This window comes from Odontesthes bonariensis, chromosome 1, assembly GCF_027942865.1.
Source record: "Odontesthes bonariensis isolate fOdoBon6 chromosome 1, fOdoBon6.hap1, whole genome shotgun sequence".
In the NCBI taxonomy this organism is placed as follows: domain Eukaryota; kingdom Metazoa; phylum Chordata; class Actinopteri; order Atheriniformes; family Atherinopsidae; genus Odontesthes; species Odontesthes bonariensis.
This window is the reverse complement of record NC_134506.1, coordinates 39819147-39846656: the sequence shown is the minus strand read 5'-3', so window position 1 is coordinate 39846656 and position 27510 is coordinate 39819147. Positions and strand designations below refer to the sequence as shown.

General features: G+C 42.1%; 1 protein-coding gene across 3 annotated transcripts in view; it reads left to right on the top strand.

Moving 5' to 3' along the window:
* Nucleotides 1–27510, top strand: part of nav2a (neuron navigator 2a) — a 242925-nt gene that overhangs the window by 162913 nt on the left and 52502 nt on the right. For 2 of the 3 annotated variants that reach the window (XM_075466795.1, XM_075466776.1), the window contains 8 exons: nucleotides 837–889; nucleotides 13900–13972; nucleotides 14216–14459; nucleotides 14678–14734; nucleotides 18133–18266; nucleotides 24567–25812; nucleotides 26976–27085; nucleotides 27203–27311. In XM_075466795.1, the coding sequence (XP_075322910.1) occupies nucleotides 837–889; nucleotides 13900–13972; nucleotides 14216–14459; nucleotides 14678–14734; nucleotides 18133–18266; nucleotides 24567–25812; nucleotides 26976–27085; nucleotides 27203–27311 (2026 nt within the window). The remainder of the gene's footprint in view (nucleotides 1–836; nucleotides 890–13899; nucleotides 13973–14215; nucleotides 14460–14677; nucleotides 14735–18132; nucleotides 18267–24566; nucleotides 25813–26975; nucleotides 27086–27202; nucleotides 27312–27510) is intronic. The other variant, XM_075466785.1, reaches the window with a different exon arrangement.

Genomic DNA, 27510 nt, shown 5'->3' with positions numbered 1-27510 from the left:
TGCGGGAGATCATCATGCATGAGTGTACAGACTTTGTCTTTAAGCTCCTTAAATTACGATTTTCTCAGATAACTGTGTAGTTATACAGTAAGGATTTTATAAGAGCAGAGCGACTGTCTAGAATTTGAATTTATTGATATACACTTATGCTTTTTACTGGTTTTACAAAAAAAATGCAAAAGGTGGTATCTTTGGAGCATGTGTGGAGCACCGAGGCCTGTTTGTCCGTTTTTTAAAGCTCAATTTCGTACAGTTTTGGTCAGACTGACACAATTTTTTCATTTCTCGTACCATGCAAACACACTTTCTGATTTAAATACAAAAACAATCGACGCAGATGGCAAGAACAAAACCACTCTTGAACATTTTCTCACAGTGCATGACGAGTTCCTGACATGGAGCTGCACAGTGGGCCCACCACGCCTCCGATGCAAAAGCCAGTGCTGCTGGCACAGTTGTCAGCTGAGATCTGACAGCCGTGTCTCAGCTGCTACTGGCTAGGACTCTAATGGACGAGAGGGATCCTCGACACAACACACACACACACGCCCCCTCTTAAAAAAAAAAAAGAAAAAAAAAGAAGCACAACGCTGCTGGTCGGGCCCCTAGCGGCACCGTTCCCATTTGCCGGGACCAGATAGTGTTTCATGTCTCAGTGGGAGGGGAGAGGAGGGGGAGGCTTCCCAGTCACCGGCATGAACACCTCTGCTGCTCCACACTCAGACAGCAACTGTCTGGGACACACACATACCAGGACCTCCATCCACTGGAATAAAAGAGAGGATTAAGTGAGTTTTTTTATCATCTCTTCTTTTTGTCCCTCTGTCTCTCTTCAGCCAATGAGAAGATTGATGATATCAATGGCTGTCCCAAGAGCCGTTCTCAGATGGTAAGTGACCCTCCGAGTTTGTTTTGGCACTGCATTGTGAAATTTATTTGTGTGTGTGTGTGCATGTGTGTGAAGTAACACACCTCTTTGATTTAGCATCTCAAGGGTCCCCTTCTGAAAGCTGTGGCGCAGAAGTCACTGTGAATAATTGTAGATGGGAACGGTTGGTCCATTTATATTTACTTTTATGGTCTAGCGGGCTACCGTCTGAGAAACCTCGGGCTCAGACTTCTGGCTGTTGGCGTTAGTTGAAAGCATCACAGGCTTTGGTTTTGGGGTCAGTTTTGCTTGATCTTATTACACTACCAAAGAAGATAACATTTCTCACATCTCCGACAATCAAAACAGACTGGGAACATCAGGGCTCATGACAAAGGAAATGTTTAAAACCAGTCATGATATGTCGCAGACCTCGGGGGCATTTAGCAAATCTGAGAGTGAGATATTTTTCATTACGCTGCCGGTGGCATTTCAGTGTTTTCACAGTATTGAGTTCACTGTGGGAAATGAAGCGAGCATCCCAAGGCAGGGCTGCCCTCCGCTGTATGCGATGGGTCGTAAATTGGGCCAGTGTGCCAGCTGAGGGGGCTATTTTTGGCCACCAGCCAGAATACTGAAGCCCCCCAAAGCACCAGGGAGAGGCACACACGCCCAAATTTAACATCTGAGAAGGAGGTGAAAGCACAGCTGATCCCTGAACCCTCACATACCCACATTGGACCCAGATGACTATACTTATGAGGGCATTCTTTTCAGATCAATCTGTAGTTTTATTTATTTTTTTATTTATTCATTTATTGTTTTTTTTCAGTTCTGATTGTTGTAAAAAGCTCGTGAAAAAAGTAGAAAGTAAAACCTCGTAGTACATTACTGAAAACATGGAAAAGATGCCGGAATTCAATTTAAACTCAGCTTTTATCATCATCATTTCTTTTAGTAAACTTGCACAACATAAACCAGCCATTTGTGATAAATCCAAAAAGATCACAAGAAAAGCCAGAATCCAGTCAAATTTGTGACTTGTTTATGGAAATCATCCTCCGCCCTTCATTTCTCTTCCCTCTAACACTAAGTCACTTCCTCTGTTCCTGCCAGAATGTTGGAGTAATAATTACTCAGTCTTTTTCAGTGAAATGATTGGCCTGTTGTTGGCTGATTCAGCACCATTTCAGTGTGAGTTAAGTTCAAAGATAGCCGGGAAACCCACTAAATCTCACTTTGTTGTTCAGCTCCCTGATAAACGGCCTGTCGTTGCCAGACATTTCTTCCGTAAAAGAACATTTTAGATCACTAGAAAAGCTGTTCCCATATTTAAAAAAAGCTGCCAGTGAAGTGTCAGTGGACATGTTAACATTTACAATAATATTCCAATATTAACCTTATTATTATTATTATTATTATTATTATTGTTATTATTGAGTTGAAATCTCTTTTGCAAGAGCTTCCCAGCCAAGATACAATACACTAACGTTTGACAAAAGTCAAGTTACAAGTCAAAACACATCCGATTCTTTAATCTTAGGTGGTTTTGAAGCTGATTCCGTGCAAAGGAACAGCATTTTTAAATGACCTATTTCCCATGTCAGTTCTAGTTCTTGGAAAAGGAAGCAGGAAAAAATTCAGAATATGAAAACAATATTTTTTTTTCCTGTAAATAATGAGGAAGTAGACCTTGAATAACCTTAAAAAAGACCTAAGAATAAGACATTAGTCTGACAGACGCACAGCAGCAGTAAACAGAAGTCATTAGTGGACGATTCTTGTTACTTTAAATATGACTTTATTCAGCTATGTGGAGTATGCTGATCTTATGTATGAACTATGTAGACACGTATACGTCTTAAACATACATTTTATCCCACTGGAGCGTTCACACTGCTGCCCTTCAACACATGCTTTAGGCTTCAGAACATGTTGGCTGTGAGAAGGAAGCAGACACTTTAGGAGTGAGGGATAAATCCAAGTAAAGCTCCTTGTTTTTTTAGGATTTGAGTGTAATTGATAGCAAATGGTGCAGTGGCTCAGGGGGGTAAGAGACATTGACTGGAAAGTGCTCTTTAACATATAGGCAGGAATATGATGGAATATCATATCGACAGATAATGTAAACACAATACGCGGAATATATTATTGCAATAATCTGAATAACTGAAGATGTAGATGTAATCAGTGTCAGCAAGTTCAAACCTTTAAGTTGGTAGGATCCTTTTCTTTAACCTTTGCATCACCGTGTTAAAATTTAACATCGACAATACTTGATTAATTTACATTTATGTAGCTTTTAAACCCAAGAATCCCCCCTGAAAATGGTTTACATGCCCATCTGCTCCCTCATTCAGTTGGCTCTTTCCCATAAACTGGGATTAAATTCCCAATTCACCTGAAATTGAGCATCTTGCACTTCTCTGTCCCTGTGGTGTGGACTTTTCTCTGTGATTTTAATCACAGCAGGCTGCTCCACATCCGCATCTCTGTGTTCAATGAATCTGTCCTCATGAATCTGATTTGATTGAAATTTAGTTGAAGATTTGAGGTTCAGAGCCAGCTTCACCGACATCCAACAAGAGCAAATCAGATGGTTTCAAAAGGTTTAGCATGTGACTATGGTGTGTTTTCCAGTCAAGAGGGTAAGATTAGTTTATTGTTAAGCAGGGAGTTGCTTGGATTTAGCTGATGAGCTCTGTTGATGCAGCATGTGTGTGGGTTTTTTTCTGTGTGTGTTAACGTGAGCGATATTGGATCTCTGTGTATTATCTCAGTATTTTTGTCAACTTTAAACCAAAATCTGAAGCAGTGAAGCAAGGCTAAGAGCAGGTGCAGCTGCGGCCATTATGCAAATGTCGGCTTTGTGTTGTAGTGCTGTCAAAACAAACACACACAGGTCCGTGGAGTTTATTTGGCAGCTGTGCTGGAGTGTGTGAGAGCCCCACTTTTGCTACACTTGATTTCATTGCTTTCAAACTCCCCAAAGCTTCCAAAGCTGCTACCAATTACCTCCACTTAACTTAACCTGAGCCTCTAAACGAATAAACATGGAAATAAGCTCCATCAGTGGAATAAATCGTAACACTCTCACCTCAGACTCACGATAAATGATTAGCACGCTGCCTGCTACAGGCCCAAAGTGAGCGGCTGTTTTTACAACTGTCGCATCCTTGTTAAACAGACCCCCATCTTTGGGTCTTTGCTTTGCCACCCACTCAGGCTGTGTGTGACTGTGCGTTTGTGTGGTTTTAGCCCAGAGGAATGGTGTTGATTTCACACTGAGCTGTTAAAACCACACAGGATGCCACGAGCACACACACAAACAAACATACATGGGCTGCCGTGTCCAAGCATCCTATGAAAGCAGCAGCTCCTGAAATGTTCTGTATCTTTACCGCCTCTGGATGTACAGAAGAGTGTTTAAAATGGTTGCTTTAATCCTTAATGATATGTTTGGGGGATTGGATTCTCCTCTTCAATCCGCCTGTTTCCTCCTGCTGCTATAGCGTGAAGAATTGAGACGGGGGACTGACAGACAGCCACACAGGTAGAAGCCGGCAGAGCCAGGTGTTTAATGAGCTCAGTAAGACTCAGACTGAAGGAAAAATCATCAGGAATCTAACTTCTACCTGTGGGTGCTTGTTCACTAACCTGAACTGACAATAGAGCTTTTCTGTATAAATTTCCTTGTGTTTCACCTTCAGGTGCAGTGTCACTTAAAACTGACACAGGTTTTATGTTTTTATGTGGGAACACACCCAGCACCACATGGCTGAATATGAATAGAGTGTCTTTTGTTAGTTTGTTTCACTCTGTGGGAAATTTGTAGATTCACACAGTCAGTTCTGTCTTTTTTGACACAGTGAGTGTTGTTGGGGTTGTTTTTAGATGGTGAAGTTTTACACGTTTAAGACAGAGAGATGTTTTATTAAAGGGGAAGCAGTGTTAATTTCGTCAGCTTTTTTTAATTTAGTCTTAGTCTTAGTCACAATGTCGAAAATCAATTTTAGTCATTTTAGTCATTTTAGTCAACACTGTACATAATAGAACTTCTCCACACACTGCTTCTCTTTTTCTCTATTTTATTTATATAACACTGTGCAGAATAGAACTTCTCCACACACTGATTCTCTTTTTTACATATATCACACCACCACTGGCATCGGCGGCATTATCAATCATTATCATGCAGGTTGTTTTGTTGTCCTTCGCGTTGTAAACGAAATGGCTCCATACATCCAGGCGTTGTTTTTGCCCAGCTCCAACAAACCGTATACCGGTATCTGAGCCCGACGCCATGACTGGACTGCAAAGTTGAACTAGCTACGGTTAAGTTATAGCTAGCTACCGGCTAAGTTACTTGACATGGGAAGGGCCTAAACTCAACTGAACTCGACTCACTGAACGACCACTGATTGAGCCGTGCGAGGCACTGTGGGACAGGCGCCACTGCAGGGACAAACAGGGCAACAGCGCGTAATCTTCTATGAACTTCAAGAAACACTTATATTAACAATTACAAATTAATTTTAAACAATTACATTTTTTAATGTCCATTCGTCCATGGCTTTTAAATTTCGTCTTGTCTTAGTCTCGTTAACGAAAAGCATTTTTTATTCTCGTCATATTTTTATTTTCTGGAAGCAATTTTGTGCGTCATCGTCTTGTCATCGTCACGGGAAAAAGGGGCGTTAACGAAATATTTTCGTCATCGTCCTGGTTGACGAAATTAGGGGAAGTTCATTTTTTTTAAACCTGGACCTTATTTATGGCATAAAATACGTTCATCTTCTCACCAATAACAGTTTGGTGAAAGTCGGCGTCCATCAGAAGATATTTAGATCACTCGAAATCTGCGTATATATATATATATCCATATAACGGGAGAGAGAAAACAAAACAGCCTCTAAATAAGGCATTATCTGTCTTTATGTCACCAATACTTTAAGACAAATGAATGAATGTGTACTATTGCACTGTTAGCTCAGAGCTGCCGTGTTGCTGTTATTGGGGGCGCAGCACAGCTCATTCACTCCGTGCTCTGTGACAGTCGGCTAACTACAGGAGTTTGCTACAGCTAGTTTTGTGCAACATGGCAGGATATTTATCAGATTTTGACGACGTGGATGACAACTTTGAGTATGATGGAGTCCTTACCGTTTTGAGCTGTGCTGTAGTGGCGCGCGGCGATGATGTCACCCCAGTAGATGTGGAGAAAACCCCCGATAAGCCCCCCATAGCCCCGGATAACAACAACACAGCAGCTCTGAACTAACAGTGCAATAGTACGCATTCATTCATTTATTCATTGGTCTTAAAGTATTGGTGAAATAAAGACAGATAATGCCTTATTTAGAGGCTGTATTGTCTCTGCCCTGTTCTCTCCCGTTATATGGATATACGCCGATCTCCAGTGATCTAAATATCATCTGAAGGACGTCGACTTTCACCAAACTGTTATCGGTGAGCAGATGAATGTATTTTATGCCAGAAATAAGGTCCAGGTTTAAAAACAAAAAAAGAACTTCCCCTTTAATGCTTCAACTTGCCTGTTAATGTCTAATCGGAGGGAGAAGTACTTTCCCATGTGTGTTTTAGTGAGAAATCCCCGACGGTGTCAGCTGGTCAGAACTGAGGTGATCACATGGTGGACTGAGAAGAAGTGAGCAACTACAGTTTCTGTTGCTATGAAACCAAATATAGGTTAAAACAAATATTTCTAGCAGCCTCTGACTCTTGGGCATGAAATAAAGGTTGCTCTTTATTTCATATTTCACAGCAGTGGACAAAAAATAAAACCCTCTGACGCTAACTCTGCAACAGAAGCTACCTCTGATCTGTCCTTTTTTATTCAATCTTCATGGATGCGCTCTGCTTCTTTGCTGCCTATTTATTCTTTGTCCGTTTGCAAGAGAAAAAGTCAAATGTTATGAAACGTGGAGGAGAGTTGGAGCACACAGGATCTCTTTAACACTTTGAATTTTCTAAATACAGGAGCCGACCGCTCTTGTTTTCTCATTTATTGCACAAGTAAGTCATCCGTTGCCATAACAAAAGGTCAGTTCATAGCAGAATTGACTCAACAGTGTCAATAGAGTTCCTCCCATGAGCTTGATAAGCTGTGGCTGCTGTTTTCAGATGTGTTCTTAAAATCCAGAGTGTTTTTTTTTTTAATGACAAGAAATTAAAGCCATTTTGCCTGAACTATTCTATTTTGGCCTAACTATGAAAATTTTAGTTATTTGTGAAAGCTGATGTCAATTTAAGGTTATATATTTTATATACATATACAGTATATATATATATACAGCTTGTTAACACAAACAACTAATAAGCCAATCGCATGGCCACAACTCATTGCATTTAGGCATGTAGAGGTGGTCAAGACAACTTGCTGAAGTTCAAACCGAGCATCGGAAAGGGGAAGAAAGGGGATTTAAGTGACTTTGAATGTGGCATGGTTGTTGGTGCCAGACGGGCTGGTCTGAGTATTTCAGAAACAGCTGATCTGCTGGGATTTTCGCACACAACCAACTCTAGCGTTTACAGAGAATGGTCCAAAAAAGAGAGAATATCCAATGACGAAAATGCCGTGTTGATGTGAGAGGTCAGAGGAGAATGGGCAGACTGGTTGGAGATGATAGGAAGGCGACAGTAACTCAAATAAGCACTCATTCCAACCAAGGAACACAGAATACCATCTCTGAACGCACAACATGTGGAACCTTGAAGAAGATGGGCTGCAGCAGCAGAAGACCACACCGGGTGCCGCTCTTGTCGGCTAACAACAGGAAACTGAGACTACAATTCACACAGGCTCACCAGAACTGAACAACAGAAGATTGGAGAAACGCTGCCTGGTCTGATGAGACTTGATTTCAGCTGCAACGTTCAGTCACAAATGTGCTTAAAATTAAAGCAAGTTAATTTTGAGATTTGCACTGGTTGAAAAATTAACCAGTCTTAATTAGGGGTGTCAAATTATCGTGTTAATTGCGATTAATTAATTGCGGTCATATTTAGCGCGTTGTGTTTTTTAATCGCGTTAATCTAATTTTAATCTCTAACTTTACTGTTTCTGTATGCGAGTTGCCCTTTTTATAAAATCTGTTTTTATGTGTTGGGCTTCTTGTGCTTGAGTTGTTGGGGGTGGGAAACAATTGTCAGTCACACGGCACTAAAATGATCGGATTATTGGCTAAATTACAATAAAACTGAGTTATTAAATTCATGTAGACACCTTAATCCGACAAGAAATTGGATCGGATTAAGACCCCGAGATAACTCGGTTGAAAGCCAAATTAAACGTGCTTGTAGACGGTGAAGCACGTGGTGAATTAGACTTTGCGTTCTGCGCATGCTCGAGATTTTTTCCCGGGGCCGTGAACCGGAAGTTGGAAGAGACGATATTATTGTTGTTGTCGCCGTCAGAAAGAAACAAACAACGCGATGGAGAATGCGCCGTTGTGCAACAAGCAGCTCATCACAGACCAAATGTAGAGGGACGTAGCCTCATCTTGCTCTTCATTCGCGATCTTTCTCCAATGCCTGAGTTTGGTGTTGTTGGTGGTGGTGAAGAGGTCAACAGGAAGTGGCTCTATTAGCAATAGTTTAAATGGGTACAGCACCACCTATCGTATGACACGCTTTGTGCCTATGATTCCATTCATTCACCGCCATATATCCAAGGATAATTACCCTTGCTCAAATAAGGAGCAACTCAGTCTTATTGTGATTTAGCCAATAATCCGATCCTTTCAGTGCCATGTGATCCCACTGATTGATTGGCTGTCATTGTGTTTGGGATGGTTTAGCTTAAGCTGATAGGCTCCCATTGTAGTTGGGAGGGCAAGGTGTGGAGCAGTGAGGAGACTTGAGCATGGAGCAGCATGTGAGAGTTGTCGGTCCAATGAATGGAATATTTACATTTCACAAACGCCCGACGGCACTTTTGATAAATGTAAAGTGATCTGCGTTCTTTGTAAGAAGGAGTTTGCTTATCCCCGAAGCAGCTCAAGTTTAGCCCACCACATCAACGCAAGCACCCAGTCATTAGTGCAGCCCCAGCTAACACCTCATCCTGACTGAAAGCGAGCGAGCGAAACTGACGAGATACGACGACGAAATTTCGCGAGGGTGTCCTGATATGCAGCGTGACGATTTTATCGGGAGTGATTCTATTGGTTCAGAAAGTACTCACTTGAAACACCGAGTTCTCTGGCTTCCTTCTGTTCTGATCTTTGTGGTTCGGGTGTTTGGGGTCATAAACCATTGGGTGCTGTTCCACGTTAAAGATCAGCTTCTCCTCGTCCATTATTCCCTGAGTGATGCTGACCTGTTGCTAACTAGCTTGTCAACAGGAAGCAGCGTGTTAATTTCAACCAATAAGAAGTGTTTAGGGGCGGAACGCCACCGCGAAATGTCGTCAAGATAGAGACAGCGCAGGCGATTTTACAAGGGTTCAGCGTCATCGCTGGACGGAGCGACATCGCTCGCGGCATGTCAGGACAGGCTGATTGAAAAGTACGCATTCTGATCACTTTTTATCAATCGCTTGCTCGCTCGCGTTCAGTCAGGATGAGGTGTTACGTTAGCAGCGAAAACGTTAGCGAAGCTGTTCCCAAACTAAACTCCAGGAGAACACACCGCGTGATGTGCTAACAGCACTGTGACTGCTGGGTCTGTTTTATTTATTTCATATTATCTGAAGCAGAGAAAAAGCAACAAGTTCAGTGTTCAATGCTTGCATTGCTCAGAAAAGTGTTCTTACTGTTTTCTGACGTGTTCATTTACAGCACTTTATATGGACCTGGTGTTTTATTTGACAAAAGGTCGAAACTAAAGGTTGCAGGCAGCACTTGGGACTAGTCTCAAATAAAGCGGAATGTAAATGGCTAGGATCTGTTAAAAACATTAAATTACTTTATAACGCCACTTTTTTTGTCATTTATCAATCTTTTGATCTGCTACAATAATGTAATGAATTTAAATGAAAATACCTCAAATTGAGGGCTTTTCTCAGCAATTTTTAGGTGAAAAAGAGATCAATTAGATCAATTAATTAGATCATAATTAATTAATCTCTCATTTTTTTTAATCTCATGACAGCACTAGTCTTAATATCAGCTTTCAAAAGCTCCTATCAGTAGGATCCTGCTTTAGACACGTAATGCTCTTGCTCAAACACACTCCCTCCCTCTTTCTCCTTTTCTCTCTCACACACACACACACACACACACACACACACACACACACACACACACACACACACACACACACACACACACACACACACAGGCAGCCCTGTGATGGGAGGAAGTGTTTGTTCAGAGGGCTGTCGGCTGGCCGGCCCTGCACTGCTGCCGGGAGCCGGGGCAGAGCAGGCAGTGGCCTTTACTTAGGTGTGAAGCCGGGCAGCGACAGAGTTACACCACAGGATCACATCTGACCCTTAGACAAGTACAGGACGAGCTGCATTATAGATGTGAAGTGCTGGAGGGATTCGTTGACTGTGGAATCTTTCTTTTTTTTAGAGGTATTTTGCTCATATGATGAGTGGATCTCTTTATTATTCTGCTTATATAGTTGGCTGTAGTCTCTGGCTCTGTGTGCACGTCTTGTGTAGCTTTACTTTAACTAGATTATACTTTGGATCTATCAGCCGGGTGACTTTAAACAAAGTTTTTAAAGAAATGTGAATAAACATAAATGATTGTGTACACTTACAGTCGTAGAAAGATGGCAACATCTCATTTTGGTTAAAGCTTGTAAAGCTTTTCTTTTTCATTCCTCCTACTTGTATAAATTGATGATGAATAACCAGATGTCTTGTAAAGGTGTATTAGTAATCCCGTAAGCATTGGTTTAGTCATTTCCTTTTCTAAGGAGGAGGGATGGGATGTCATGTACATCCTCTGCAACAGTTAAACCAGGGATATTGTGGTCTAATGAATAGTGGCTTTTTATCTCACTGTAACTGATGAAATGTACTGAAAATCCCTGAGAGATCAGCAGCAATCAAAGAGTACATAAAGATGTTTTTCAGGGACTTTACAATGAATGCAGTTAGAACTCGGAACCAAACTAAAGTAGACTGAGATGGATCTTGAGTTCTGTAGCTGATGGGAGTCACTGAATGACCTCTGGCAGATACGACCTCTGGTCCCTACAGGTTTTAATTAGCAAGAGGTTTCTGTATTTTTACCCCCCGGGAGGCGTGCTTAGGGTGCATCTCAGCAGGACAGACCTGGCATTTATGACAGGGCTGTTTTCTAAAGGCTGCTGCTATTTAAGCTTCTACAGTGGGCATTAAAAAAAGTCTGGGTTAGAGGGGTGTTTCAAAGAGGTTTATTTTTGGGAACCTGTGGTATTCAGAGAGAGCCATAGCCGCCATTCCTACTGTTCTTAGATTTTGTGTTGTGTCACCTCGAAGGACAGCACATGTCCAGCCTGCTGACAGCTGTTTCTCAGGTCAGAGGTCACGGAAATTACAGCCTTAGTGGCACTGCAGTTTCGGCTCAATCAGTGGCACGGAGTCACTTAGTCTCTTTGCCCTCTGACATGCATCGGGATAGGCATGTAGTGTAGAAATAGATATCCAAGTCAGTTGTGAAGGTGTGTCTGTCATCAGAAAGGTGATGCAGCAAGCGGTCTTTGAGCATTATTATGATGATATATACCATATATCCTCAAATAGTGGCAAAAGCCTAATTTTATTTCAGCAGTTTAGGGTACCAAATCTCCATTAGAGACCGGCCTTTAATTCTAATTCTAATTATCATTTTTATTGCTTTGACTTGTCATGTTGCAAGTATTACAATGCAAACAAATTTATTACACACAAACAAACTGGAAACCTGTTCATTGCTATGAGAATCCTGTGATTTCTGTTTTTAAATTTTTTATTCCCTTCTTGAAAAGTTCTAGATCATATATACTCTGGAAGGAGACCACATGGTGTGCCAGGAAGTTTATAAATGAAGTATTTAGCATCAAGCTAATAAACTATTATCCTGACAAGCTGATGCTACACACTTAACACTTCTTGCACCGTGTTAGAATAAAATCCCTTGTGAGTTTGACTTAATAGAAGCCCTTCTGTTCTTAGCAGAGCTCCTATTGTTTCTTAGCTTAAAAGGAGTGGTATCAGCTGAGGAGGTTGCTTTGACTAAGTCGATTTGCATTCATAGATTTCGTCCTCCACTAGTGGAATACCTGCATTATCTGAGGTCAGTAGATGTTTATGTGTTGTTATGAAGGCAGACGTAAATCAGCTTTTACTTCAGCTGCTCACCTCACAGCCGGAAGCTTCCCAACAGGAGAACCACGGCAGGAGCTGTAGGTCAGGCTATATTTGGTCGGCGCATATTAAGTGTAATCATGCCATTAATCTTTAGTGAGCGGGACCCTCCCCCTTTCAGCACGCCCAGCCTCGTTTCCAAAGGACATAGTTCAGATGTATTTCAGGTTTCAAACAACATTGAATATCTCTGCCTTATATTTGTGCTCCCTCGGCTCTGAGTGTAAAATGAGTTTGTTGAATAGCCCAACTAGTTTGAGGATGTACACTCTGAGAAATAGGGGTACAGTACGAGTCCTTTTTTGTCCCCTGAGGTACAATCTATACTAATGTACCCCCTAGGGTTAATTATTGGACCTAGAGGTACATATATGTATCTAAGTGGTAAAAGGTACATATATGTACCTTTTTTTTCTACATGCTGAGGTACAATAGACAGTCTGTGTTAGGCTACTTCAGTATAAGGGTACAAAACTGCCACCAGAGGTACAAGATTGGTTTCTGTAAGGTACAAATCACAAGGGTACAAAACTATACCTTCTGAGGGTACTGCCCCAGTGACAAGCCATTGTACCCCTAAAGGTACAATTCTGTACTTTATTTTCTGAGAGTGTAGCACCTTTTTAAAACTTTGTCTACATCATAAAATGTCTACTTTATGGACATTTCTTCAGTTAATTGCTCTCCTGACAGTACCAACAGAGGCAGTACAGTTGAACTCTGTGTAATATGAAAGAGCAGAGACTGTACCACAATGATATCTTTTGTGTTGAAGCCTTTGTGTTTGCTCATCAACAATAGCAGTTGGTACACTTTGATCACCCAATCATTCATGCTTGATGACTGGTTTTATGTGGTTTGCTTTATGATCACATCCACCAGACAGCTGATTCTCTGTATAATAGGTCACATGATCTCTAAACAAAGCCTATCAAATCCTCTCGTGGTCCAGTGACAGCTCAGCAGTCTGTTCTGGTTGCCAAGGCTGCTGTCATAGCAACTGAGTTGTTTGCTTCGATGTCACTCGGCCAGGTTTGAACCCTGTTTCGGCGATCATCATGTCCCCAAAACTGTTTGCATTACCATTGCAAACACAGCATTGGCTCTTTTGATCAAGCTTTTCTGCTATTACTCAACACTGGTGGGTTGATATCTGCCAAAAGTCGTAGTATTGGTACTTTTTGCACCACCTGACATTTTAAAGAGTAAAAAAAATAAATAATAATCATTTTTAAATGGATCTTTTCTCTTAGAAATCCGAAATTTTTCTCTGTTTCGTTTATTTTATTTATTCTCTTGCAAAACTGGATTCCAATCCAAATATTTATGCGACAAAACCCATTTGGGGCTTTCTGGGGGTCTTGATGGAAGTGTGCACTGTTAAATGTATGTTTACTGGCAGAAAACAAGTGTTTACGCTGAGTGATTTCACTCAACCAACTGTATCAAATCAGCAATTATCGAAGGAAAAACTACACTATATGCATTTTAAGTATTTCTTCATTATCATCGTTGACATTTAGTCCATCTTTTTACTGACTTGTACATATTTTGGTGCCAGTTATCTTCTTTAGATGGTTGATGCTCACTTTCAGTGTTTCTTATGCGCATTTGGAAGCGTGCAAAATGTAGACCAGCATGCTCCCTCTCACATTCTACGAATATGCAAATTTAAATGGAAATGTGCAGCGTGCATTGTCTCACTGTTGTGTCTGTCTGTTGCCAGGTTGAGAACATAGATGTCTGCCTCAGTTTCCTGGCAGCCAAAGGAGTCAACATCCATGGTCTGTCTGCAGAAGGTAAGCTGGACTCATGCAGGTTTTTATTCATCAGAAAAAGTTTTTTCTTCCTGACACAAGTTCAGACTTCTCACTGAACAATATGCTTTGAAAAAAGTTGCCAGACCACACATATTATAACATGACTGCTCTACGGGGGCTGGTTATCCCAAACATTTATAACAATAAAGTGGTGCACAATGGTGCAAAATGCTTCCGTTTCCTATCTTGACGTCTCACATTGTCCCTCTGCTTGGTCTTCAGAGATTCGGAATGGGAATCTGAAAGCCATCCTCGGCCTCTTCTTCAGCTTGTCCCGCTACAAACAGCAGCAGCAGCAGGCGCACCGACAGAACTCCCAGCCCACGCTCGCCTCCACGGCACAGTCCCACAGCACACACCCTCCCCTGAGCCAGCAGAGCAGCGCCCCAGCACAGCTCAGCCAGTCTCCGCATGGGACTCCTGCCCTCACAGCCCCGAAAGCAGCACAGGCCGAGATGCAGTCCAGGTGAGGCTCTCAGGTCTATTCATGCAAACCCTTGAAGCTGGAAATATTAGGATATGAACCATTGCACTGAGTGAATGGACTTGTCTGTATTTGTCAATGATCCATCATGTTGACATTTCTGTCTTCCTGTTCACACTTCATGCCATTTAAAATTCTAAACCTGAATCTTTCTCTTTCTCTCTCTGTCCTCTTTCATATCTCTGTTTTTTCCCCTCTAGGGATGGGTGTCAGAGTAAACTGCTCAAGTTTTCCCTTGGTCAGAAAAAGACCTCTAGGTCAGCTTCACTTGCCCTTATTTCTTTCCCCTTTGCTTTTTTTTCCTCCACCACACCTCCTGTTCTGTCCCATTCCTGGAAATAGGAAGGTAGAACTTGCCCCTAATCATGGATAACATTTCTTTTTTTACTGTAATAAGTTTCATGTTGCTTCTTTGTCCGTGATTAAGGGCAATCTCTACTACAAGCACTATCTATTATGCATGAGTGATGGTGTCGAGCAGATAGGAGCGGTATAGCTCAGGGCTCCATTTTCGGATGGTCCTGTCTGCCTCTGGCATTGCGCTTCATTTGGCAAGCCTGCTAAATGGGCTGTGAAAGACCTTTAGATAACCTTTAAGTAAGTGCGTGTGTGGGTTGGTTCGCTTGACAAGAACATCCCCCATATAATGTGACATTAATTATTAACTCAGAGGGAATCTGTGGCAATGTCTTACTGAAATTTACCTTTGTTCTGTTCTGTTTTTGTGTGAGTTTCACATTAACTTCTTTTCTAGCATGCAGTACGATATGATGTGATAATGCACCTTGAAACTGAATGTAGAATTTGGTTTTGCATGCTGCCCATCCCAGATGTTTGTTGCTCCTTCCCCTGTTTTTGGAGAATCTCCAAAGAAATGCAATAGCCCCATCTTATGGTCAGTTTATGTAACTACATGCTGAAGATTTGGGCTCTTCTTCTTCTTCTTCCTTTGGATTCACCAAAACACTTTATATATATTTAAATACAATACAGTGCACAAAACTTGAAATGCCCCTCATTCCTTTCTATTGTGCTTCCCTGTAATACCTTAAGGTGGTCTTAAACTATTGATCCCAAAGCTTTCTGAAGGTTTTTCAAACATTTTCTTTTGACATTAGCTGCCTTTTTTTTTTTTTTTTTTTTTAAACTCATTTTCAATCCAGATCCAGAACAAAAAGTATTTAACAGCTAACTATTCCTGGAGACTATGTACAGAAATGAGAAGAAAGCTTGTCTAAGAGGGTTCCGGCTGTGTTTAAGACAAAAGGTGCTCAGACCAAAACTCGTCGAACCAAACAAGTCTGCATGAGATAAAAGTTTAAAGCATTCTCCGTCCCCTTCATCATAGAGAATAGAGTAGTAGTATATTAGTATGAGGAAAACTTATTGTATGGAAGCCAAAAAGTATAGGTCCAATATGTTTTAAGGATCCCAGACTCTACAGAAGGCATTCACTGAGGAGTGAAGCAAGCATGAAATATCCTTGTTAAGGATACACTCCATTATGAAACTGTACCAAGACGTCTCAGTTAGACCATCACCCTTGGCCCAGAAAAGCAGGATATACTTCAGAGAAGCAAAAGGTCCACTGAATCTGAAACATTGCCAGACTGTTCATCCACAATATGTAACCATTAAAGTTGATCAGAGACAATGGACATTGTCAGCAGCCTCAGATTTACACATGCAGCAAAAAGGCCACACACTAGCATCCATCATATACTTGAGAGCAGGTAAGACTAACCTATTTGAACAGTTTTATATTGTTGTAAAACCCCGAGCCCTCTTAATTCGCTCGATTAAAAGCACCAGCACTATGCTCAAATGGTTATGCATTTGCACGTTTAGTACGGTTTTGGCTGTACGCCGCTAATGTGAAAGATGTGGGCAAGAATCAAAGTGAAGACAAGGAGCTGAAGCACAACTAAAGTTATTTGGTCTTCTATTTTCAGCAGTCTAATCTAAAAATAAACGAAAACACATAGTTTTGAAGCTGGTAGAAAGCCAGGTTTTGGTGCACTGTTTACTCCAGTCCTTTCTTAAGTTTTAGAAAATGAAGAAAAACGGCTTTCGACAGAGTTAAACTGACACATAACACAGGTGGAATTGTGTCTCTGCACATTTCTTCAGAACACAGTCCCAGTCTGGTGGGAAAGGCCTCACCTGGACTGCATCTGGGCCTGTGCTGCTTCAGGGGCTGTGAGGGCAGGAGTCCCATGCACAGACTGACTGGCTTTGTTAGAATTTAAAGCCAAGTGATCTTAGGTTTGTCCCTTCTACGCAATGTGGTTAAACATTTCTTCTCACAGCAGCGAGATGAATAATGGTCATTCAATATGAACGGCAAGCTGGAAACGAGTTCCTGTAATGTATATGAGAGCTGAATGAGAGAGATATAATCTGCTTATCAGCACCTGCCTCACAGTCCCAGTATGATGATGATGATGATGATGATGATGACCTCGTCACTGGTGAATTAACATTTCATTAGCAGCCTGCGTGTTTCGGCGTGGTTAGATTACAGCTTGCCTCACAGACCTCATCAGATGCAAGAGATTGATTTACAAAATGAAATTATGGTGTCCTAACTTTCTCCAAGGCTTCTCCATGGGCGATATATAGCGTCTTATCTAATCAATATAGGAAACTACAGGAGCATTACGTGTAATCTGAGGTTGATCAGAGGACTGCCCTCAGTCACACTTAGTGTGGGGCTCTGTTAGAATGCTGTAGGTGCACATTGGGGAAGTGGAGTTCATCGAAGTTACAAAAAAAAGCAGTAACTGAGTTTACAATCCAAACCACAACATTGCAGACTGAGGATTACCCAGGTATAAACATTTATCTTTGAAACATTCACTGTTGGTCAAACTGACTGAACTGGTGTAAAGTGCAAAGACAGATTGCACAGGCCAAGGCAGCAGACAGGGGAGTCACTGTCGTCATCATTTCAAGGTAGCAAATGGGAAACCGCTTCTCTCTGGAATCAATACAGTAGGTCAAAAAACTTCTTATTACCCTGGATGTTGGGGTTTTGTACAACATACTGAGTGTGTCTAATTACACATTCATACACATGTAGAACATCTCCGTAATTTACACCCTTGTTCCCCCAAACAGGTGGCACTGTATTTATGGAGCACTTTTTTCTTGCTATAGTCTCTATAATATATAACATGAAACAGTTTTTGTGTTGGTGCTCAGTTGAAGTAACATGAATAACAGTAATGAACTTGCCTTTGTGTTATTATGTGTGTGTCCTCTATCCTTTGCAGCTGTCACTTACCTTCCCTCTTACCCTGCAGTGTCCCGAAGCTGGAAAAGGGGTGTTTAATGTAGAGTTCAGGGATTCTTACAGCAATTTAATTCTTGTTCGTTGAAGAGTCTTTAAGAATAGGCTGGAAACGAGATAGAATCTTGTTTATTGAATGGCTGATGTTGCTCTCTGTTTTAGCATTGCATGTGAAATAAAAAAAACATCTAGGTGTTTGTACTCATGTAAAGAATGGCCTGAAAAATGAAATGTAAGGAAAAGTATGAAGTGAACCCTGAGAACTGAACTTTTTTTTAGCTAAATGTTTGTTCTATTTCAATTTTTTTTTTCCTCCCCCCTTCCTTCCTCCTCTTCTCTTCTATCTGTCTATCTTTTCATCAGACTACCTGGCCCCACAACGAGGATGTCCACTGCCGGCAGTGACATCCCTCCAAGAGGCTCGGTCAGTGCTGCTGGGAACAGACGCAGCCAGGGCTTTGCTGAAAAGACCAAAGCCAACTCCCACCTGAACAAAGGTGGGCCTCGTGTCACACACACGTGAATCTTGGGTTGTTTGCATGTATGTGGCTGTGTGAAACGGAGAGAAAGTGAGACAGTCACCTCACAGCTCCAAAGAATTCTAATGCTGCTGCAGTTATGATAATTTGATGGTGAATAAGAAATCCTTTGGGTGCTTTTTGTTGTAATTAATCAAGTTTGCTCATTTGTTTTGAGACTAAGAAATTGGAGAGAACAAAGCACTCCCCCTCAGCATGCAGTGATGTACTGAAACAACTAAGTACTTTAAGAGAAAACAACTAAGAATAAATTAGCATATAGCTAAGATGGTAATTGTGTGTCTACACTATAATGTTAAGCAGAGATATTTGTTATGATTTTTAATGTTTACTTGGACCCTTTTTGTAACAGTCAGGTTTTGGATGCTGCAGTAAATGTGCTGTCTGATGCAGCCTCATACTTTACTGTACATTGTACATAATGCTGTGTAGATTCAGCTGCCTTTCGATAGAATTAGACGGAGGCATGAATTACCTGTATACGTTCTTTAAAACGCTACTAAGAATGAGTTGATTTGCTTCCAAAATAACCCATTATGTTAAAGTGAAGATATTTTACTTGCCCTTTTATCCTCCTCCCACTACATGAAGTGCTCGCTGTTCACTATATGTAACAGAAATTTAAAGTATGCTAGATTTTCACCCTTTATCTCTTTCTATCCCTTTTTGTGCCTTATAAGTCCTCCTACTCCCTCTCAAAACGAAGCCTGTACAGGCACAAACACCTGAAATCAATCCTCCCACTTAACTCTTTGGTTAATATCGAATAGATAATGGTGGAGGTTGATGTCACAGCATGTAAAATGTTGCAGAATAATTCATAATTTGTGAGGTTACTTCTTGTTCTGAGGGTTTTTTTGTGTCCAGGGACCACGAATGCTCACTTTACTGCATGACTAACCTCTAAAGTCACATGTCCACATCACATAGGGGCTGGTGGGTTTACCAGCATGCACCAGCATGAAAGAAGATGTGATGTACCTTCACATTCTCCATTGGTACACCGAACGATATCAGCTCAAGATATCATCATTTCAACAAAACAGTGTAGGAGTTTGCTTCTATTTACTGAATGAGATTGAGGAATAGTTCTGCTCTCTGTCATGTGTTTACAGGGGAGTAAGAACTGTTTTCACACAAGTTTTGCTCTGATCCTGTTTAACTCTGTCTATTCTTAAGAGTTTAGAAGCATGCGAACGGAGTATCTTTGGCAGTATATTTGATTAGAATTGTGTTAAAATGGCTTCCATTCAGTGGACCACGGTCTGAACTCGTCCTGCATCCAACAGAGACCACAAGAGAGGGGCAGCTGTCTGTTTAGGCAAATTAACTGGGGCCGACGCTGTCAGGCAGTTATTCTAATGAGAGGCTCCATTAGGGAAGGGGGCATTTATTGATGTACACTGTGAGGTCATCGTCATGTATGCGTGTACGTGACACATTCAAAAGTTTAGTGACATTTTCAAGAGATGCATTTGAATTGTAATGAAATGCATAATTACTTTTCATAGTTTTGTTTTGTTAGAGGTGTTTCCATCAGACGTGCTTATATCAGGGACTGTTTAATGGTTAAGTTTGACAAATGTTCTCATCCTACTCACTGCTCGCAAACACACAAACTCAGGGACATATACCTGCTTCTGCATGCCAGAAAGAAACAGTAAATTAATAATTGTTGTTAGTTGTTGTCTTAATAGCCACTCTGCTAGGACACATGCTAGGTTGGTGAAGTCTGCCAACCCAAGGAGTCACGAGTGAGCAGAGGGAGTGAAAGTAACTGTGAGACGTGTAAACACTTGACTGTATGAATAGGATGGGATCCTAATGGTTAGCTGGTGTCCAAACAGCTGATTGGTGAAGCACGAGTCAAACATCTGATACCAATTAACTACAAGAAATCTGTAGTTTAGTCCAGCTGAAGCAGATGGAGAACATAGATGATGTCCGAGCAGAGAAGGAGAAGCAATGATTATTGTAAATGTTTGAGATGATCTTTTCCATCAAGTACACAAGGTTTCCCTGGAGATGACAAAAGCTCCAGAAATCAATTCTGGATTTGTGGATTTGAGGCAGAAAGTAAGTTTAGAATCACTAGTGGACCCACAGCTTGCTGTTGCGCCGTTGTCAACAAGCCCCTCCCCCTGCTGTGCCACACTCCTCCTCCCCCTCCAGCTCCCTTTTGATGGCTTCCCTCTTCTCCTGCACATCTCCTCCTTTCATTTGACTTCATTGTACTTCTTTCCCTGTTCCTTCTGGATGTCTGCAGCACCCACAAGGTTTGTCTGCTTCAACTTGTAGATTGCGTCCACTCAGGACAACAAATTAAAGTTTCAAATAGATTCTTTATTAGATGTCTACTGAAGTTTTGCCTTTTGAAGATGTGGTACAGTGTTGCTACTTTACATTTACTTGATTTTTATGTTGATTTGAAACTGCAGGTTATAGTTTCAGATTAGTGATTTGCAAGATTTACATTGATTTTTGTATTATTTTTCTCCAGTATAATAGTAAATCTTTTATATTTTGGCATGAAACTGACATCAAAATGTCTTAAGGTGTTATTAAAGATCTGATAGTGCCTGTTTATTAACAGTTTAGCTGTAGCGGTCAGTAGTTAGGACTTATATGCTTCACATTAAGTTATAAATGCTTTTCTAAACCTGTGTTGCGGCAGGTTTGGATGGTGACTAAGAAAGCTACGGCCCCTATTGTGAGGCCGGAGCTGCTCTGTGTCAATGGCTGTGACACCAGAATAAAGTCACATTACCAGAGGGCTCTGCAGCAAAGGAGCAGACCTGAATCCTCTCTTCTGCTCTGTGTTAATATAAGGTGACACAATCTGGGTGCTCACCAAAGCAGAGAGGCAGAGAGTAGGCGGCACCTGTGGTTGTGTGTTTGAGTGCGTGCATGTTTCTGTTGCACATGTATCTATGTGTGCGTATTTGTACGGCTTGTGCTCTTGCTGAATGAATACCCTTCTGATGAGCTGTAGCGTCACTGTTTGAGTTTATTCATGTGAGGAACCTTCAAAAAGTTTCTGTCTCCACACAAAAGCTGGCTGTCCCTCTCGCTTTTGGAGTACAATGAGGAGGAGTGAGAAAGAGGGCTTCTGGGATCAGAACTTGCACCTGCAACCAAAAAAATTTAGGTTGGATTTTACAAAATTGAATGTCCGCGGGGGAGCGAGTGACTTGAAATAAGGTTGGACATGCTGCACATGTAAAAACACCTTTAAAGGAAACCTGTTTCTTGTCTTGATATAAATGAGTAGCTTGTATGTGACTGGGGCACTTTCAGGTCAGTAATTTGGTTGCTGGCTGCTTGAGAGCTTAACATCTTGTGACCAGTGCAACCATGAGATGGGTCGGACCATCGCACTTGTGATGTCTAAACAGTGTCAGCCGACACTGCCTTTATTGCATTTGCTCCTTAGTTTTTGTGTCTCGCAGCTCCTGCAGCTCCAGAGCAGATGTATGGAGTTTTACCTTCTTTAAAGTTGCAGAGGAGAACAAACGCCACGCTCTCTTTTTAACCTGACGTGCACGCACAGACATGTGCTCGCAGAGCCTGGGGGTGTTGATGCTGCGTGAAATGAGCTTTTCCTCAATTTGAGACGGGCATGACGACATAGATCTACATACATGCACGAGTGTGACGATCTGTGAAAAGAGCTTAGTCCACTCTGGCGGATTTCCTGAAAGGCCTCGATGTTATCAGGATGCTCTGAGAGTAGCAGGCAGCTGGACTGACCCTTAGGCAGACGCGGGGAGACTGAGAAGGATTTTCTGGCTCACAGGAAGTACAAGGTTGGTCTGTGAACCCATCGTTTTGTGCTTTTTGTTTTAATCTCTAATGACTGCAGTAATTAAGCAGTTAAGGCAAACACTCAAATTCTTTCAACATGTTTCCGCAAGCAGCCCATTTCCAGGATTTGGCCTGAGGCTACACGGGGTCATCAGGTTAGAAACCCATTCCCAGACCCAGTTAAGAAATCATTTGTTTATTTTGAAGGGAAACTACTTCCTTAATTGGATTATGTGCCTTTAAAAAAAAAACAAAAAAAAAAAAACTGGATTTTCACAATGAAGAGAGACAAAAAAATATAAAAACAGAAATTTTCTTGGTGTAGTTTTGTCTTAAACTATAGTAAAGTGTAACATATGTTTACCTTAAATACTTATTTTGAGGAATCACGACTGTTTTAAACAGTTTGTACTCTTAACTTTTCATTTGTTTTATCATTGATAGATTGATGCTTTATAGATGTTTAACTTATTTATAGATGCATAGAAATCCTGCTCAAATGACAGGTTTCCTATTGAGTTGAGAATATGACGTTACGGTGCCCAAGTCCATCACTTTACTTTCATCTCTCAACATGTTGAAGACCGATTTCTTTCCTTACCCCTGACAACCTAACTAGACCGTGTCGGTCCCGGTCAATGGGTTCAGTCATGTCAGCGACCAGCTGACCCACTGTCAAGGGCCTCTCCATGTCCTACCTTTCTTCCTCTTTACCCAAAATCCAAGCTGACCCCATTCTGGGGCAGCACGGACAGTCCTTCTGGCCTGCATCAAAGCTCCGCTCATCCCAAAACTGCCCCGCTCGTCCCCTTATTCTCTCAGACGGCTCCATAATAAAAGCAGGTTCCCCTCTCATTCAGCTACCACCAATAGGAAGCCGGCTATTAGCAACCTGACCCACTTTGCCCATGCTAGCTACTAGCACATCTAATTGGTCCCTAATCACTTCCTAATGGCTTCATTGTTTCAGGCTTCTCTCACTAAATGTTAAATAGGGACAAAGTAGAAGCAGCATTGTGGGTGCCTATTTCCAATTAGGGCATGAAAGGCTCTAGAAAATGGAATAAAATGGAGAGCCTGATTAAAAGGCTAAACAAGCATGTTGATTGTATAATATTGTGCCTAAATGCTGACGTAATAATTAAAACGTTAAAACTGAATTTGTGTAACTTGTGGAGTAAAGGAAACTTAATTTACAAGGGAGTGATGATTTCCTTTAGTTCCTTTTGTTGTCAGTTAGAAATATCACTGTGGTTTGATATAATTTATTCTCTTTCCAATGAGTTCAACAAGATGTTGTTGCTTCAAAGCTACGACTAGGTTCATTTGTTTGAGAAATTAGTTGTTAAACAACCAAAACGTGTTAATAGCTGTTGCAAACTTGTATCCCTCCTTAGACCATGATCAGTTTAGATTAATAAAAATGGCGCCAGAGCCATGTGTGCAGTCATAAATAAAGCTTTACTGTGTTGTGTCACTGCATGAAGACAACAGAACAAAAACCAAACTGACAAAAATGTATATTAAGGGGACAAAACACAGCAGCAAGGAAGACTTGGAGTGAATATGTCTTTTGTGTGTGTGTGTGTGTGTGTAAAGTAAGAGGGGTACGTTGCAACCGAAGTGTTATGATTCAGTCCTCCCGGTCCTCCCTGAACAGACCCTCTCTCTCTGGCAGTTGTGTTTGAATATTCAAATGTTACTGGTCTGAGCTCTGAGTTGCTGGTCTTACCTCTCTGCATGCACGCTGACAACGTCGCAGCACTCTGGATACTCTTGTTTTCAAAAAAGGCAGTGACTTTCAACAGGAATTTCAGCTCTTGTTTTGCTCCGTCAGTTCTTGGTAAGTTTGCTTGCTGGGATGCTGCTGAGTCACATGCAGCAGATTTACACAGACAACTTCTTAATGAGTGCTGAATCTCAGTTCAATGGGAGAACATGCTGCATGAAGTGCTTTTCTGCTCTTTACATTTCCAAGCTGAACTTTTGTTTTTTTGTCTTGCTTTTTAATGTTATTTCAGGGACTAAGTATATGTAACCAGATAGTGCTTCTGGACTACTTTTGGTCAGAGGGACCCTGCCCAAACGCAGCCCATATAAGTGCAAGCCTTATAAGTGCAGCAGCACTGCTTTTTGACATGACCTGCTTGGAAAGACTTAAAAGCACTTGAGTCTGCTCTTCATAGTTTTTATAAACAGTTTGTGATGGACTCTTCTTATTGTTAACGGTGAGAGGTTTTTAACGGTTTTGGTGGCGAGCCTAAAGCAAAGTAATGGCACGATTGGCTGTATCAACACAGACCACCTCCAGGTCCATATAAGGTCACGATGTGTGGGGTCAAAAAAGCCTCATCCTGAGGATTTGTTTTGTCTTTTCTCTCCTAGATAGTCCACTTGTTTGATTTTTCTTCCTCTTGCTCCATTGCTTAATGCAACGTCTCTTCTGTGGTGCAGATTCCTTTGAGGGCATGACCTCACAGTCTTTGGTGATGACTGAGCATGCAGTGACTTTCAGCTCCTCTACCAGCATCCCAGCCTCTGCCTCCACCCTGATTCCTCCCTCCTCATCATCCTCCTCTTCCACAGCCATTCCCCAACCCAACAACAGCAGCAAGCCCTGGAGGAGCAAGTCAACCAGCTCCAAGCACGCCAACTCTCAACCTCCCGCCTCAACAAACACTCCCTCCTCTGCCATGCAGTCCAGCAAGCAGGAGAAGGACACTTCCTGCTCTGCTAAGGCTACTTCGGCAACTGATGTTCCTCCCAAAGCTGCCACTCAGAAGTCGATGCTGGAGAAGCTGAAGCTCTTTAACAGTAAAGGGGGATCCAAGTCATCCACCAGCTCCTCTTCCTCCAATGGAGTAGGGTCCCAGCCTGACAATGCTGCCTCTGCCAGGCAGCTCGGAGTGGGGCATGTGGAGAAATCTGAAACTGGCTCCAACACCGACCCCCTAGAGGAGGAAGATGGCAACCTCCGGCCCGGACTGAACGGAACCAGCAATGGGTCGGCCTGTGTAGCAGCTCCCTCAGCAGGCACTACTACTCTCTCTACGACCGCCAACAGCCCCAAAATTGCTCTGAGGGGCATTGCCCAACGCACTTTCAGCAGAGCTTTGACTGCCAAGAAGGGTTCTGCGAAAGGCCCTGAAAAGGACCGGGACAAGGAGAAGGGGAAGGAGAAAGAGAAGGAGAAAGGAAAGGATTCAGGGAAACGCGTCCCGGACAGAACAGAGCTGAGAGAAGAGGAGTTGAAGGAGGAAGTAGCACCCGTTGCTGCAGACACTGACGTGTCAATCAAAAGGACCTCTAAAATTGCCAGTTTCATTCCCAAGGGGGGGAAAGTAGCCAAAAAAGAGAGTTCCACCCCTGCACACAGCGGAATACCAAAGCCAGGAGGCAAAGCCCCAGGAGTTGGGGGCAAAGCCTCGTCAGTGAAAGATTCGGGGGAAAGGCCTCGAAGCATGCGGTTGGGTGGGGGTCTCTCCTTGCACCGTGGCCCCCTGGACAGAGACCGGGACAGCAGACACTCCAGCTCTACCTCCAGCCTGGCCTCCACAGAAGGAAAGCCCGGCACCGCCCCTGTGGCTGGAGGAGGCACTACACAGAGCACAGCCAGCAACACCGTCAGCGTGCAGCTACCTCAGACGCAACAACATCACAGCCACCCCAACACAGCCACCGTCGCACCCTTCATGTACAGGTAAGACCGCTCATTTCTGAGATAACGTATTAAACATTTAAAAGTGTCCGTCTTGAACTCAACCATCGGCTTCATTTGAACTTTTTGATAATAACATAAATGCAACAATGGCAGCCGTAAATGATGGCTGCCATTGTTGCATTTATGTTATTATAAAAAAATCCACAGTCAAGCTTTTGTGCAGCCCTCGGTCCCTGCGTGCCGGGTTGTACAAGACAATGTTGATAGAAACAGGTGTTAAGCCATCAAACATGTGACACATTATTCTTATCTTAAAGATTACTTTTTGACGGTTTTGCCACCTGCAATCTGCTGGCCAGCATCTTTGTATCTTTCCATTATCCTGTGTCTTTTCTGGCTTTGTGCGCACACCTACCAGAGGAAAACTATGTATGGATGTTGTGTGCCTCTGACCTCTGTCCTGGTCTCAGTGTGATAGGGAAAATGGTTTCTCACACTCTCAATAAGTCCTTTCTACCAACTGCTCATTAGCTTCCTGTGCTGCTGCCCTCTCTCCTCCTGCGAATTCTGACCCCAAACACCCCCATTATCAGTCCTCAGAAACTTCCTCTATTGCTGTACACCTGTCAAACATAATTACAGGCAGGATTATATCACCTTCACCCACCATAAAGAGTGCGTTTGCAGTAAATGAGACATGTATAAATGAGGCAACCGTTTCTCTAAAGATTCAGATAAACTAAAACTAAAACTGCCTGATATAATTAAGTCAAATCAGAAGAATTGCTACTCGTTTCAACTGGTATTTTGCCCAGTTTAGAGGCTGTCATTTTCTGCAGGGCAGCATGTAGGAGGCAGCAGTGGCTTACTGACTCATGCTCACTGTGAGTGTATGTTGGTCATAAAGGTCAAAGTCTAGAAGCAGGCAAAGACCAAAGCCTGCCTAAAATGCATTCAAACGTCATAATCTCGAAAACAACCAACCGGTTGCATTGGCTGAGCTGTATTGATTTCGCCTTCAAAGACAAATGTTACTGACGTCTGAGGCTTAGCACGCATTCATTTTGGACCACAGTCACAAGGCTTGAAACGCAGCAGATTTAAATCTTAATCAGGTTTATCCCTCCTTCGTGACAATTTTCTGAATATTAGGTTCCCACTAAGTGCACAATAATTCAGAATCAATGATTTTTTTTCCCCAGATCCCAAGCAGACAGCGAGGGAACGGTGAACACCGAGAACGGTTTAGGGGGAAGAGGTGGAGAAGTTTCCTGCACCAAGACCGGCCAGACCTCCATCGAAGACCTTTCAAGTGAGTGATCACTTGCAATTTACAGTCGGTCTTTGTGCAAAATATATGGATTATGGTCTAATTCGTGATGTTAAATCTTTCTGAGATTGTTTTTTCTTTTTTAAATGTCTCACTCAGGTGAAGACCCAGAGACCAGACGGTTGCGTACTGTCAAAAATATCGCAGACCTGAGGCAAAACCTGGAGGAGACCATGTCCAGCCTGCGAGGAACTCAGGTCACACACAGGTAAAATGAAATCAGTCTATTGATCATTACTCCACCTGCTTTCCAGTGTTTAAACATCAAAGGAAGTTTATGGGTTTTATTTAGATATAGGCTCTTCTCTCTATTTTTCCTCATAATGTCGTGAATTTGATCTAATTCCTGTAAAAATGCAAACTTTGTGAGACGTGTCTCATTCAAAGTAAATGCCACTGAATTAAAG